Raw genomic sequence first — 16,150 nt, forward strand, 5'->3', positions numbered from 1 at the left:
CCCTCCCGGTTGCCATTATCAAAGACAGAAATTTGAGGATTCCCTCACTGTTGAAATTATGCTTCCTGTGTATCACGAGATTCTGTTTTGCCCTAGGGATGTGTCAACTGCGGTTTAGTAAATCAGTTTCTTGGTGTATAGTGTGAATATACAGGAGGCAGAGAAGAAAGCAAAAGCAGAATTCACAGGTTTAAAATATTTTGCTTCAAGTTTGTAAACTAGTAAATAGTAATATCCTTCCAGCCTAAGATGGACACTTCTATATTTTCTTTTTTTTTCTCTACTTGCTTCTTTTTTTTTTTTTTTTTTTTTTTTTTTTTTTTTTTTTTTTGTCTTTAGCCGCTCGATGATCAATGGCCACTTCTAGTACTGACAGGCATTAGTAGTTCTTGTCATAGTCACTTACCTACAAAGCCATTTACATTTAGTCAGTGGGCCCTCCCTCCCTCCCTCCCTCCCTCTCTCCCTCCTTCTCTCCCTCATTTTCTCCCTCTTTCTGTTGCTCTCTTGTCCGGATCATATTTAATACTTTACCTTCTCTAAATTTGTGAATTGATACATATCTCCTAAATCATACCTTAGATCTTACTCCTAGACTTTAGAGATTCCAAAACATCAATCTTTCCATGCTTCTGCTACCAATAGGAAAGCATCCAAGCCATTTGTAGGAAGACACAGAATGCCTGGATGAAAAGTGTGTGTTTCCAACATGACGAATGAAGCCACCATTCCATGGTAAATGTTTGTTTGCTGAGAGATGGCTGCAGCTACGTGGGAGACACAAACGGGCTGCCCAGACAGAGGGAGGGGGAATGTGCTAAGCTAGCTGAAACTCTAAATTCAAGGTATTTGTTTCTTTGCTGTGTTTCCCAATGTTGTACCTGTATCCTCTAAGAAGAGAGAAACATTTTTTTAAGGAGCGCATTTTATACATTCAAAAATCTAAGAATGCGAGGTGATAGATGGGTTAATCTTCATTGTGGTAGCCATTTTCCTATATCCACACATATATCCCATAGCATGGAGATGTAAACTTCAAGTCAGCACATTTAAACATTTATTTTTAAAAATACCAAGCTGAGAACAGAATTCCATTTGCTAAGGTCAAAATGAAGGAAAGGAACCATAGACAAAAGATAATATTAGGAAATGTTTACGGCTGAAAATGGAAGGTTGTAGGAAAAGCTTGAATGAAACAGGCGGACGCATCCTCAGCTCTCTCTTCCTTTTACTTTTCAAGCTATCCCTTCCCTGTGGAACCACAGCATCGCTTTGTTGTCTACAGAATGGAGCTGGGCCTAGCGCCAGAACTGGAAGAAACAGCTGGAGCAGAAGGAAGTGAACTCAAGACCAGAATGGAAGGACATGATACAGGGCAAAATGGAACCACAGCAGGCTTGTCATGAGGGACAGGGAAAGCTCACAGCTACAGCACAAAGGAATTGGGTGGTGGGGGTGAGGGTGGTAGCATGGGTGTGTGTGGAGTAGACAGTGGGGAGCCCATGTTCTAAGGACTCAAGTAGAATCCACATCCTGTGATGTCTATGAAGAACCATCATGGCGTCCCACAGCAGAAAGTTACGGGAGACTTCTGGAGTCCACGTTTGAAGCAGAACCTTCAGACTAGATTTCTGAACAGGATAGTAGCGTGTAGGTAAACCTTGAGAAGTTAGGTTCAGGGATGGGATGAGATTTAGTAGGTCCTGAAGTCAGGTAGTTGAGGGGCACCCTATTGATGGAAAAGAGCATGAATCGAAGCATTAAATGTCAAGAACAGAATTGAAAGTCATCGTGCAAGTGAAGGACCCTGAAACTTAATCTCTGCTACTCTCCAAACAACTTTGCCTCAGCTGCCGGGAGCAGAAGAATCTGCTCAGTCTTGCCTGTTCCCAGGGAGCTTTCTGGCCCTCTCCAGAGCTCAGTTTCTCTCTGTGAAATAGGGATTTTTTTCCCCTCTAGAGTGTTACTGAAGACTTAAATAAAAGAACACATGCGAATGAATGCAATACCCGCCACAATAAAACTGCTCAATGTGATGGCGTTCCACAGTCCTGAGTCTGGGCAGGGATGGTCATTGTAGTTAGGACTCCAGGAAGATGTCTTTAACTCATTTCAATCTCCCAGTTATCTGTGGAGTGAGGGCATGCTCCTAGACTTTACTCTCAAGTTAGATGACAGCATTTTGCTCTGTAAAGAAGCTTTGGCGGTGTCTAGACAATAATTCGATGTTTGTAATTGGGAGAATAATAATCTTGGGATGACTGGGAGAAAAGGATTGTGGGAAGCATACGTAGAAGGAGTGTTCACAGCCTTCCTTCTCTACCTGAGCCTGGGCTCCACTGTATATGGAGGACTCAGAGCTGAAGAATAATCTAGAGGGGAACCCAGTCTTTGTTTGTTTTTTGAGACAGGGTTTCTCTGTAGCTTTGGAGGCTGGTCTCGAACTCACAGAGATCCGCCTGCCTCTGTCTCCCGAGTGCTGGGATTAAAGGCGTGCGCCACCATCACCTGGCTGGGAACCCAGTCTTATTGTCTCCCTTTACCAGTGAGAGACAGACCCAGGAAGGCAATGGGTCACATCCAGGATAATCCTCATTGTACAGCTCTGCCTCCCAGGCTAGCTTCTTATTCTTTTAATTTGATTTCACTCTCACCTGTGTCTTTTCATTTTGCCCTTCTGTTCTCTGAATTGGCTATCCCGCACAACTCTATTCTAGTGCTTGAGCTCTAGGGCTATCCTAGACTTCTCTTGGTCTACTACTCTTGCTTGACGGGTTCCTCCTCCTCCTTCCTCTTCTTCTTTGACAGATGAATATCCCAGGTTGGCCAGGAACTCACCATTCCTCCTGTCTTAGCCTCCTCATAGCTGGGATCACAGGCATGGGCCACTAAGCCCACCTTTGCATGATGAATTCCTTGACAGAGAGGAACCATGAATGCAGTTGCCTCTAACCTGGTGATGAGAACGTGCCATGAGGCAACTGTGGGGAAGTTTTAGATGCCAGAGATTGACAGGGATGTCAGGATCCTGGACGCATCCAGAGACAAGCAGTTGGAATTTGGTTGGTGGTGGGAAGAGAGTTCAGGAGAAGTAGAAAGGACTGGGGCTATTTGTCTTAAAGAAGCTGAGGTGGTTTTGAAAAAGAATCGAGCTGTAGAACGTCCTCCTGTAGGGGACAGAGTGAGAAGTTAGCTAACAGAAGCAAGATTTGGGCTGCAGGAGTTTTCAGACTCAACTGCCCAATAGAAATAGCCTTTTCGCTTATTGATCAAGCTGCAGTATACAATATACATCAGATTCTTTGGGAATGACAATCTCGGTAAAGTCTTCAACCCATCCCAGGAGATTCTGAAGGGTAGACAAGCTTGAGAACTGATGTACAATAGGTGATGCTTATATTTTTCTTAAGTTGCTGAGAATTAATATTGTTTTAGATATGGTCAGTTAGTGTAATGAAATCCCGGAGATAAACAACTTAAGAAGCAGGAAGTTTACTTTGACTCACAGTTTCAGGGATTCCGGTGCATGCTCCTTTAGCCCTGTTGCTTGGAGCCTGTGGTGAAGCCACATGTTCTGGAAGGATTCACGCTGTGCTGCAACTTGCTCTCCCACATCAGCCAAGAAGCAAAGAGGAAGAAGAGGCGGGGCCTTAGCAGTCCCTTCAGGGTGTATCTCCAGTGACCTGACTCTCTCCTCCTAAGGGTTCTGCCACTTCCCAATAATGCTAGAATAGAAACTAATCTGCTAACATATAGGCTTCGGAGGGCATTCAGGAGCCAAGCGATAGCAGTTGCTGAGTGGCGTGTGATCTCACTTGGGAAGGGTGCAAGGGCGCCTCTCCTCAGTGCTTAGGCCCTTCAGAGGCAAGTACTGAGGTGCAGGCGTTCTTTGAGGGCAGTGGATATCAGCCTTGGTTGTGCATTGGGCCTTAAGATGTCTCCCTTGCTCTCACCCTGGGGATGCTAAACAGAATCTGAGTTGTGGTCCAAAGTATAAAGTCATATATTAATGACAAATAAGGTGTAGAGATAGATACATTTTCTCAAGAACTTTCTGGGTGAGTCTAGTGACTGAAGCACTGAGTTAACAGCTCAGGGTCAGAAACTGGGGTTCAACTTGAAGATCTGAAAAGCAAAACAGCCAGCCACTGGCTCTTACCTCTACCTTGGTCTGAAATGGCGATCCTGCTTCCTGGGATCTCAGAACGAGACTGTGTGTTGAGAGCTGTTTCCTCCCATTTTATAATCCTCTCTAGGGCATGCACCACCATCATTAAAGGCATGCACCACCCAGTTTCTATTGCAGTTAGTGTGGCTACTGGGATCAAAGGTATTAAAGGCATGCACCACCCAGTTTCTATGGTAGCTAGTGTTATGGCTACTGAGATTAAAGGTGTGTTTTGCCCCATTACCTGGTCTGTAAAGCTGACCAGTAGGACTGTTTTACTCTCAGATCTTCAGGCAGTCTTCATTTATTAAAACACAATTGAAACGCCACTACAGGTGACCGTCATGCAGCATTGCACTCCAAGGAAAGGCCACAGCCTGCTGCTTTCCTGGGTGACCTGTGCCTCCCTGCTGTCCTCTGAAAGGCATTGCAGGTGACAGCACTGTCTCTGAGATGCTGGGAGAGCTAGGTGTGCCTGGGCGGCAATGCATGCTCGCCTTCATCCCTTCCTTTCCCAGAAAGAGCATCAACGTGCTAACTCACAGTGCAAATCTCATGGCCAACAACCAGTAGGCGTGTACTGAGCTCCTATGGTATGTTTAGTTCTACTGTAGCCTTTGGGGACAAAGACACTGAGATTTTTCTTTTTCTTTTTTTTTAAAGGTTCAAGCCCACTATAGGCAACCATGGCTGCTGGGTGAGGGAGGATTAGTCTTCTCTACAGATGAGCTTGCTGGTAGGTTATTGAATCCCAAAGGTCAACCCTAAACACAATACGTATGAACAACAGCAAAAGGCCTTAGGAGTTTATGTGCATATACATATGTATGTGTCCACCACTGGTAATTAAAGAAGAAGCAAACATTTTGAGAGGGGATGGGAAGGAATGGAAGGAGCTGGAGTGAGGACGGAGGGGTAGGAAATGGTGTAAACACTGTACTCATGTAGGAAATTCTAAAAGAACATCAAACTTGTTTAACTAAGAAATTAAAAAGGTTCACAGGCTCCCACATGGCCAGCAGTTGAAGAGCAAGATGAGGGAGATGGTCAGAAGTCGGGAGGTTCAGATTGTCACAGTTCAGGTGACACACAGTACCAGCTGGATGGATGACCGAGCACTTCTCAGAAGTGGGGCTTCCCCTGGTTCTTGGGAACCAGGCAGGATCTGAAAAGACAGCACATGAAGGAAGGCATGGAGGTGACATGGGCACAGGGGGCCATATTTTGAAAAAGAGAAAGACCGTGGGGAGCAGAGCATAGTGAAGACAGGAGTCAGACTCCCGGGCTTGGACAGCACCAGAACCTAACATCTACAGTAAGGCAGGGAGAGTCCAGGGGCAGGAGAGGCCACCTCAAAAGCAGAACAGCAACAGGAAAGGCCAAGTTCCAGGGTCCATTGGGAGACAGGGCTTCTTCCAGACTCCTGGAGAACACTTATGACATGATTATGAAAGTTAAAATCACTTAGTTTTATGGAAGAATGAAGAGGAAATGGTCCAGTAGTCTGGTCTAGAACATTGCTGTTTTAATTAAGGAATGTGGGTAAGACAACAGGAGCGAGGAGAGAAGAGAGGGGCAAGAGCTGGGGACCTGTGTATATCACCTTGAGTCATAGATTCCTCTTCCCAGAGGCTGACAGAAGGGCTTTTATCAGTGTGTGTGCTTACTGTGTGCGAGAGAAAGGAAGCCCCCACCAGCTGGGAGCTAGAGCAATGCTGTTAAGGCCTCAGTGGTGCCGGGAGCTGGCCGGACATAGCTAGACCCAGTCTTCTAGTGAACATAAGCCATTTTACGTTCTGTGGTCACAATGGATCAAGATACAAACAAGGCCATTCTGTGACCATTAGTGAACAGTGACAAAATGTGAACAATGTTGAAATACACAGACACACACACAGATGCACACACACAGACACACACAGAGACAGACAGACACACATACAGACACACACAATGAGTGAACACACACAGACACACACAGGTACACACACATAAACACACACAAGCACACAGACATATACACAAACATACAGACACACACACAAACAAACACACATAGATATTCACACAGACACACAAACACACACACACACGAACGCACACAGAGACAGACACACAGATATACACACACACAGAAAGAAATATACACACACAAACACACACAGAAATACACATATAGACATGCACACATACACACACACCAAAAACATAAGTAACTGCTATTCTTTCTAATCATATCTAGTTTTCCTTCTTTTTCCCTCTCAGAAGATCGATTGAGAAACCCAAGCATACAACTACCCGCGCTTCTCAACAGCATTTAGTTCAGAGCACAGTCCTGCTTCCCAGCCGCTCCTCAGAATCATCCCACATAAGCCCATCCTGAGATAAGTCCCCACCAGCCCTTCCCCCCTCCACAGACCATTCTCCTAAGTCCAGAGGAAAGGGAACCAGAGAGGAATGTGGCGATATTGCTCTTACCTGTCCTGGTTTCCTGAGACAAGAGTAAAAGACAAAGTGCGTTCATACTGTGTGGGGTGTACATTCACCTGCCAGAGGCCGGCACTGACACCCATAGGTGAACACTTCAGGCTCTTTGCAGCAATAAAGGGTGAGGGTAACATGCCGTCAGCATATTTTTAAATATGTCACTCTGCTGTAGTCTCTTCCTGTGACCCATTAGCTGGTCAGGGTATAGGGGCTGCGCAATGGCCTTGCTAGCTTAAACCAGGCAAGAGCTTCCCATGGAGGCTGTTGTGAAACTTCGTAGCGCCCTCTCTGAGCTCCGAGAATTGGGTAAGAAATCAGGAACCAGGGACTAGAAGACTGAGCTATAACTGGAAAATACAGTTACTCTTTTGGCATTAAGAGAAAATGCATGGTTTTCTTCTTTCTCTAGAGAAGGCAGAGTGCTGTGGGGGCAGATTATAGACTACATGGGACATCAAAGAAGTTTCTAATGAGATTTAAACTTTTAAAGTTGCATTTATTTGTTTATTGTGTGTGTGTGTGTGTGTGTGTGTGTGTGTGTGTGTGTGTGCGTGCACCTGCAAGCATGCATCAGAACAAGAGTGTGGAGGTTGGAGAAAAACTCTGGAAGTCATTTCTCTTTTTTTACCATGTGTCTCCCGGAGTTTGAACTGGGGTGGTCAAGCTTGGCAGCAAGCTCCTTTATTCACTGAGCCATCTTGCCAGCCCTCTAGTGAGGTCTTCAAACGATTCTTCAAGTCTGAGTGAAATTTCCAACAAAAGGAATTTTTATTTTTTCTTTCTTTAAAAACTTATTTTTATTTACATACATGCACATGACCATGTCCCGAGAAGGCCAGGAGAAGATGGTGGGTACCTCTCAAACTGGAGTTAGAGGCAGTTGAGAGCTGTGGATGCCGGGAACTGAACCTCTGACTTCTGGAAGAGCAATGAGTGCTCTTAACCACTAAGCCATCTCTCCAGACCTGGGGATATTTTTCTTGGCATTTTAACTACTCACCTCTTTTCCAAAGTCAACATGAGGCTTGAATTTTACCCTTCCCCAATATCACAAGAGTTATTGAGACGTGGTAGGTTATAAATAATGGTCATTAGATCCGCAGACCTGAGTTCAAATTCCCGCTGTCATCATTCACTAGTTGTGACCTTGAGTGAGTCACTCAGTCCCTAGGCCTCCTAAGCCATCATCAACTACTCCTAGCTCTGTAGCTAACAGTAATTTCTGTGTAAAGGGATAAAGCAGGATGTTCACATCACGTGACATAGTGCCCTGCACATTGGAAGTATTCTGTGAACAGTAGTGGTAATGATTCACGGTATTAACTTATTTTATTTTAAATTTTGTTTCTTTGAGATCTTGTGTTTATAGAGTTTAGGCTAATCCTATTTGGAATCAAACACAACACATAGAAAAACCATTGAAACTTTCGGTGGTACCTGGTGAGTTCTGCATGTAATATATCAGAGTTTTTCATTCAGGTCACAAGCTTGAACTGCTATAGCCAAGGAGTGAAACCATCTTAGCTTGCACTCCTTAAACTTAAAACCCACTTCAGATTTAAAAGTTGCAAAAACAGAGAGAAAAATCTGCATACGTCCTGTGCTCAACTTTTGCTAATATTAGCGTCTTATACAAATGCGATTGTCAGAAATGGGAGATTAAAATTGGTAAAGTGTTACTAAGCTAATGATCTTGGTTAAATTCCACTGATTTTTATGTGGATGACTCTTCCTAGTCCAAGATCCTGGGAGTAGGGAAGTCTGAAGATGGTTGCTGACGGTTCTACCAATGGTTCTCAAACTACTTCTCCATCACTTGACTGAGCAGGGAAAAATATCAGTCACAACAGGATATAAATAAAAGAACAAGAGGATTATAAGCATTTGGGAAGGAATAAAAGAACATGGAAAAGGAAGTGCAGTTGCTGTTATGTAAAGAAACTGGAGAGTAGGTATTTCTCCATGTCAGAGCAACTCGAAGATGACTCTGAGGATGCTCTGATCTCTGCAAATGTTTCCTAAAAACGAAACCTGTCAGTGTGTGTAACAGGTCACAGAGAGCCAAGCAACGCTGCTGAAGGCTGTGTGGTACCAGGATTTCTTAGGGGATTGATTTGAGTCTCAAGTAAACTCCAGCTACCTGGTAATTTTAGAGTATAAAACCCACCACTCCTAACGGTTAGTAGGCCAGTTCTTGGGCTGCTAGCTAGCACCACTTAGAACAGTCAGGAAGTCGATCATTGCTTTGGGTTTTTAGTTCAGATTTGGAGCCGATCTTTGAGAACCCTTTCCTCTCTTTCTTTAAACCTTGAGATGAGATGGATGGTTAGGAAGGAAGGGGAAAAGGGGCTGCTGAAACACGAGAATAATCTCCAGGCGCTGGAGAGATGGCTCAGTGGATAAGGACACTAGCTGCTCTTCCAGAGGACCAGAGTTCAATTCCTAGCACTCATATCAGTGGGCTCACCTCTGCTTATAAGTTCAACTCCAAGGGCTCCGACACCCTCTCCCTGGCCACTGAGGGCACCTACATGCATGTACACAAACATACATGGAACATGCACATAAATAACAATAGAAAAATGCAATCTTAAAGGATAATCTCCATGAAGCTTGTTGTGAATACCTGTTTGAGGATAAATAGCAGCCTCAGTTATTGCTGGTGGGCTCGCTACATTATTAGATCCGCTCTCTCCTGAAATCTCACACCCTTTTCTAAGGTAGGCACTATTTTCTCCATTTTATAGTGTGAGAATAGAGTCTGAGAAGTTGAATGCTCTGTTCAAAACGTCAAGCTCGAAAGTGACAGATGCAGCCCTCGGCCCCTGCGCTGCCAGGCATCAACGCTTCTGCAGTTTCCCCCTGCACTGCCCCAGAGCAGGTGGCAGGGCCCAGGCTGCGCTCTAGTCTTGCGACTCCCAGCAGAACCAACAGCCGGCCACCTCCGTGGGTCATTCCCGCCTGGGAAGAAAGTCCCCCTGACTGGCTGTATGCCTCACATTGCCAAATCTTCCATGATGACTTCGTTTTAAACCTAGACACTTCATTGGTTGCAGTTAAAAAAAAAGAGTTCTAGCACATTGTCAAAAAATTCAAATGATACTGGAGCATCAAAAAGAAGAGAAAATCTCCTTTGCTACTGGCCCCTCTGTCAACTCTGTTTTGAGTGCAACCACTTGTGAACCTTTTTCAAACTTTCCAACATTGTATGTGCACATAGGTGTGTGTATGTCTATAAAATGAGGAGAGGATCCTTGAAATACTACTAACATTAAATATGTGGATAAACCAGGGCAGCCAATGCAAGTGAATTGTGTGTGTGTGTATGTATGTGTGTGTGTGCATGTCAGAAGTTTTCATGTTCAGTCATCTTGATCTCCCCCATCCCCATCATTGTCCCTTCAGAATGTGATTTGGAATCAGATAAAATCAATATTCCCTTTAAATTAATCCACATAGCACCTCACCAAATAAGCACCTGATATTGATTCCCAGGAGCCCTTGAGTTGCGGAAAGATATGGTAAGTGGTTGATCCCCTTAGAGAGGGGCCAGAGTGTCAGAAAGGAAGGGCACGCAAGCTATGTGGAGAGAGTATGCTGTGGTAAAAATCACAAGCAACGGGCTGAACTGCTAGCGTGCACACACAGTCCCCTGGCCCCGGAGACACTCATGTGCAGATTTTCTGGTGGCTGAGGGGAGGGGAGAGCACAGGAGGGGGGGGAGGAGATAGGCAGGAGGCGGAATGTGGGCTGGTCAAGTTTAGGATTACAGCCACCACAGGGCGGTCTCCTGCCACGCTTTAAATAGCTAGCACCTTCCTGGCCCCCTCGAGAATTCTCCGACGGGACCTCAGGCAGAAACTTCACCAAGGTTCGGAATATTTTCTTCTCTCTCTCTCTCTCTCTCTCTCTCTCTCTCTCTCTCTCTCTCTCTCTCTCTCTCTCTTCTGAGACTCAGAATGTAGGTTGTTGGGATCCATAGACTGACAGCCGAAGGGCTTTTGATGTCCCCTGACAGCTCTTAGGTGTGCAGGTGCAAACACCTCATACGAAGGGGGTGGCTCGTGACTTGAGGGGCGACAGGAGTAGGAGACAGCGAATCCTGATTGGGGAGTTAAGTCACGGAGTTTAAGTTGCGAAGGTATAACATATCTCCGCACACAAGCTTCACAGCGCGCCCATGCCATCATTCCCACTTTCTCAGATGAGCAAACTGTGTTATTCATTAACCTCTTTGGAGGCGGGCAGGCAGTGGTGCTGGAAATGGGTGAGGTCTGAACCCAGCTCAGGAGAACCCACAGCCTACATTCAACTGCCCCTGAGGAACAACTTTCACGGGGCTGAGAGAGAGGAGTGCTGCTTGATTGCTGGGAGGGGGAGGAGGCCAAGTGGGGGTGGCTTTGCCTGGCTGGAAGACATCCCCAAGATGGTTGGTTAGTTGGTTAGTTAGGCGAGGCCGGAGCAGCATGAGGCCAAGAAGAGTTTGATCAGCAGAGAGACTTCTTGCTCCCAGCTGACTTTGAAGCCCACTCTAGGTTGTATAATAGTGGTGGGTTCCACTCCCGGCCTTTGGGGCTGACTTTTCCAGTCCTTAGGGCTGGAGGCAGAAGCTAAAGGAAGCCTGTGGCTTGGAGGGGTTCTTGATGAGAATGTTCCACTAACTTGAACTTGTTTCAGGGTTTGAAGAAAGCTCACTTGCTTACTTCTCTAGGAAGAGGCATGCTGCTTCATGCTTGTATTCTGAGCACTTAGGAAGCTTGAGGCAGGGGGATCACCTGGAGTTTATGATCTGTAGTGAGTTCTAGGACAAACTGGGCTACAGACCTTGTCTCAAAACAAACAACCGCCAAACAAACAAACAAACAAAACAAAAGCTAAAACAAGAACCACAACAAAAGGGGCCACTGTATAAAACGAGGAGGGAATCACTTGAAATACTAACATTAAATATGTTGATAAGGCAAGGCAGCCAACGTAAGTGAATCCCAGGGAATGCAGGCTGGCATAAGTCCCATACAGTTTACCACCAATGGGGCAATCGTGACTTGATTTCATCTACAACGGCTTCAGGTGCTTTTAGCATACATACACTCGATTTTCTCAACAAGGGTAGGACTGGTGTAAGAAATGAATGTGTGTAAAATGCCTAGCCTAGCCCATAGCACCCACTCATTAAACTTAAATCAAACTGAATTTATCTTCAATCTCAACATCAGTCTAGAGGAGGGTGCTTCTGGGAGTCAGAAGTTGAGAGTTAGGACTTCTTTTTCATGTCGCCGTCTCTAGGGTAACAGTTTGCTATGCTGTTGTTGCTGAAGAGAGGAAGGGAGCAAGGGAGGAAGGGGAGAAGGGAGGGGGATGGAGGAGGGGGCAATGAGGGATAGAGTGAAGGAGAGGTTTTTCCCATGTATGTTCATTCAAGAAGGAATGGAGGACGGAGTAGTGGATCTTTAGAGAGCTCCGTTCACTGCATTCAGTCACTGCTCTCATTCGGTATCCTGCTGGAGATATTTCTTTGGTCAGAATAGTAAAGATATAGGCTAGGAATACATTCCTATGATGCTGCCACTAAGAAAGAAACACCGTGGTTGACATCCCAATCTTTCAGTGCATGTCAATACTCTGAAAGGTGTCTGGCAAACATGATCATTCTATATACACTGATCCCATTTTCTGTAACACACAACCCTTTCTTTCAATATGCATTTTCCCAAAGCATAGTTTTTTAATGATTATTTAGAAGCTCCTAATATAACTACCATACCTTATTAATATACCTTCCATTTTTTAGCATGTGTATACTCTCAATATTTTTTGGTTGGTCTTATGCGCATTCACCATCTTCAACACCGGAGCTTTCCCCCACGGTCACAGTTACTTCCCTAGGGTGAATTTCTCAAGGGACATCAGTGGCTTTGACAATATGTCAACTGTCATCCCCTTTGTGGTCCTAGGCTATAAAGAGACTGAATTTCTTTTCAGTGTGTCACAGTTGGCTGTGAAAGGCAAGGGAAAGTGCAGACCACCACAGACTATGAATTCAGAGAACAGGCATCAAGGAAGCAAAGTTGGCTCTACGGGGTCAGTGCTTTCTCCTTCAACGTGAAGGGTACAGGGAGTCTTGGGAGCTGTTCCCCAGCTCTGCCAGTGAGGGGGCGCCAAGAAGGAACGGATTGGAGGATCGAGAAGGAATAGAAGAAGAAATTCCCTTGGGAATCTTTCTGAAGCGGGGAGGCTTTCCCTGTGGGGTTCCCAGCAGTGACAGGGCTCTCTACTTGCTTCCCAGGTGGGATGGATAACAGGGTCTCGGGAACAACCAGTAATGGAGAGACAAAGCCTGTGTGTCCAGCCATGGAGAAGGTGGAGGAAGATGGCACCTTGGAACGCGAGCACTGGAACAACAAGATGGAGTTTGTGCTGTCAGTGGCGGGAGAGATCGTTGGCTTAGGCAACGTCTGGAGGTTTCCCTATCTCTGCTACAAGAACGGGGGAGGTGAGAGTCACTGTGCCACACAAGCCCCCCCCCCAGGAAGGAGAATGCTTCTGTCTGTTACGTTTACTGTCCCTCTGGGAAGTTCTATAAAGGCATAGAATGCTGGCGTTGAAGGGCCGTGACAGGTCATTGATGATGCATCGCAGGAGACTGAGATCTAGATAAACCACGTGAGCGTCCTAGGGCTTTCTCTCTTAAAGCCGTGTGAGTACAGGCTCGGATCCAGATGGGAATGGATCCGGGCTCTGCTCTTACTTGGTGTGATCTTGATCAAGTTCCCAAAGTCCCTAGAGTCTCATTGGCTGTTCCTGCAAATCAGGATAGTAGTACCTGTTTTTCAAGGTTGTTGTAAGGCCTGGGGCAACTCCATCCATAAAGTGTTCAATAAATAGGAGCTACACTGATGCTGCTGCTGATACCAAACTCTTCTGGGATCTTGAGATTCTTCAGTTTTGGCCTTGTGTCACCGCCCACTCCTCAGCTGGTACCATGACATTCCCAGTACCATCTGTTTCCCAACTCTCCTAACTAGTATCCTCTTTGACCCTCATGGCTTTTCCTTTAAAGTTCTCTCTCTCTCTCTCTCTCTCTCTCTCTCTCTCTCTCTCTCTCTCTCTCTCTCTGTGTGTGTGTGTGTGTGTACACATACTTCTGTACTGGCTTCTCATTCTCCTTCCCAGCCCTCTGGGGTTATTGCACTAACCCAAATTCAGGGAATATCCACACCTTTATGGGAAGCCTTGGACAGAGTCCCCAGATACTAAAGGGTGTAGAGTTGACCTGTGCGTTAGGAAACCATCCTGTTCTGTTGATGGACAAAGCTTCCAGGGATTGCAGGTCATGGGTCTGTTTTTGTAGGGAGGCTATGTCCAGAGCCCGAGAAATGCAGAACACAGAGGTAGGTCACCAGGGCCAGGACAAGTCGGAGGGGAAGACATCTACCCTCTTTCAGGGGAGCAGAGGACTCCAAACTTAGCAAGCTCAAGTCTCTCTCCGGAACAAATGGTTTTGGAGAGAGGAGGCACACAATCCAAGGTGGAGAGAGGAGGTTGACTGGGAGAGACCAAAAGAGAGGAGCTCTTCGCTTGTGCTGTCTTCTTCCGGACTTTGTGGACTTTGGAGACTAGCTGTGGGGTTGGAAGTTAACTTGTGTTTTTCCCAGAGGAATGGGGATGACATAATATGTCCTTTCTCCCCAGGAATTCTGGCTAGTGGCCTGAAATCACAGGACTTTGCTCAGTCTGAATTGTGAGTGAAGGAGGGAGGTCTTCCCGATCCTCATCTATAGTAGATACTTCTGTGTTTGATGAGGACTTTGGGCCTGAACGCCTTTCCTTTAGAGCAGTAGGTAGAGGGATGTGGCTGGCTCAGGGCACAGACAGGAGTAAGAGACTAAAGCTGTACCCTGGGACTCGGAACCAATCACCAGCTTAGCTTCTCATGTGCCAGAAAGATTATGGGGTAGGAAGATTTCCCCAATCCTCTCTGGAATTGGGTAAGGGTTGAGGCGGCGATTGCCAAGCTTAGTGTAAAGCCACTGGGGGTGAAAAAGTGGATGAGGACTTTGTGTGCTACCTCCCTATTTACTGATGAATAACAGCAGCCTGGGGGTGGTGGGGGTAACGTTCTGATGGACTTTGGAGCTAGAGGCTAATACCCAGGTTTGCTCGGAAGGGCACGAGTCACCCAAGTGCTACTGGGAGAATTCAACAGCAAATGCTAATGAAGCTCGGCACAAGTCACTATTGTGCTTGGGGTGGGGAGGGGAGGAGAGGGCAAGGGTAAGTGCTTTGTCAAAGACCAAGGATGCTATTGGAGGAACCCAGAGCCTTTGCCTCTGCATTCTCAGCAGTTCATGCCACAGAGAGTAGACTCCAGAAGAGCCTTAGGGTGGGTTACATCCCTTTTTACATCTCCTTTTAGCCAGTGGATGACCTGATGCCAAGGGGACTCATTGCTGTTGATTTGGGGAGGAAGGGTGAAGAAAAGACACACCGAGAGCTTATGCATTGATTTGACCCTTTTCTGTTGCCCTAGTAATTGTTCTTAAGCCCATTGCTCTCTCTCTGACTGAGACTTGGGCTCCCAGGGATGCCAGGCGTGTTCTGAGTATGTTCTGGGAAGGATGCTGGGTGCTCTGGAGAGCTACTGCTCTTAGTCATGTGTTCTATCAACTTGTTTCTGGACTCTTCCCTGAGGCCACATTGTCACACAGTCACTATTGTGCTTGGGGTGGGGGTGGGGCAGGGGAGGAAGAAGGTAAGGTAAGGACTTATATTAGTAATGCGTTTGTGTGGCGCCAATGTCAAGCACGAGGAACCTCAAAGCTTAGGGATGTCTTCTTACATTTCAGCTTTAACACTTTGCAGAGCTAATTCAATGTGAGCTTCGTGGTGGGGTAGGAGCTGAGGTAGCTAGAGGAAGGGCTACCTGCAGAGGGGGAGGAGCTGAAGGAGCTAGAGGAAGGGCTATCTGCAGAAGGGGAGGAGCTGAGGTAGCTAGCAGAATGGCTAAGCAGCTGAAGTCTGGAAAGTTTGCAAAGAGAGCTCAGTGATAAAGCCCACCAAGACCTGGATGCTAAAATAGCCTGCTCAGGGACATTGTTAGGAAGAATGCCTACCTCTGTCACCTTGGCAGGCCTCTTATCTAGGATCCATGGCCCCATCCTGGCATCACTAAGAAGGTTTCCTAGAGTTGCCAGTATGTCGTTTGTGCTCGCGCACAGACAAGGAAGTCTTGACTCTATGCCATTAACAAAAAATACTGGGCACCCTGCAAATTGTTCCAAGTGCTTGGGATACATTTGTAAATGCACCAGATCCATGCCCTGCCTCATGGGCCTTGTATTTTGGAGGAAGGAAACACAGCAAAGCAAAGTTTAACAATAAGAAACTTATATAGGGTATCAGAAGCTAGCAAGTCCTAAGGAAAGAACCAGACGAGTGGAGTAAAGGAGATGAGGAGTCTGGGTGTGGGCTTGTGGCTGTTTTGTGGGGTGGGAG

General features: G+C 46.2%; 1 protein-coding gene across 1 annotated transcript in view; it reads left to right on the forward strand.

The window, feature by feature from the left end:
- Positions 1-10,498: 10,498 nt before the first annotated feature.
- Slc6a13 (solute carrier family 6 member 13) overlaps positions 10,499-16,150 on the forward strand; it is a 35,747-nt gene continuing 30,095 nt past the window's right edge. Inside the window, exons 1-2 of the mRNA XM_005365157.3 lie at positions 10,499-10,526; positions 12,942-13,148. Of these exons, the coding sequence (XP_005365214.1) occupies positions 12,947-13,148 (202 nt within the window). The 5' untranslated portion in view covers positions 10,499-10,526; positions 12,942-12,946. The remainder of the gene's footprint in view (positions 10,527-12,941; positions 13,149-16,150) is intronic.

This window comes from Microtus ochrogaster, unplaced genomic scaffold (assembly GCF_000317375.1).
Source record: "Microtus ochrogaster isolate Prairie Vole_2 unplaced genomic scaffold, MicOch1.0 UNK1, whole genome shotgun sequence".
Taxonomy (NCBI): domain Eukaryota; kingdom Metazoa; phylum Chordata; class Mammalia; order Rodentia; family Cricetidae; genus Microtus; species Microtus ochrogaster.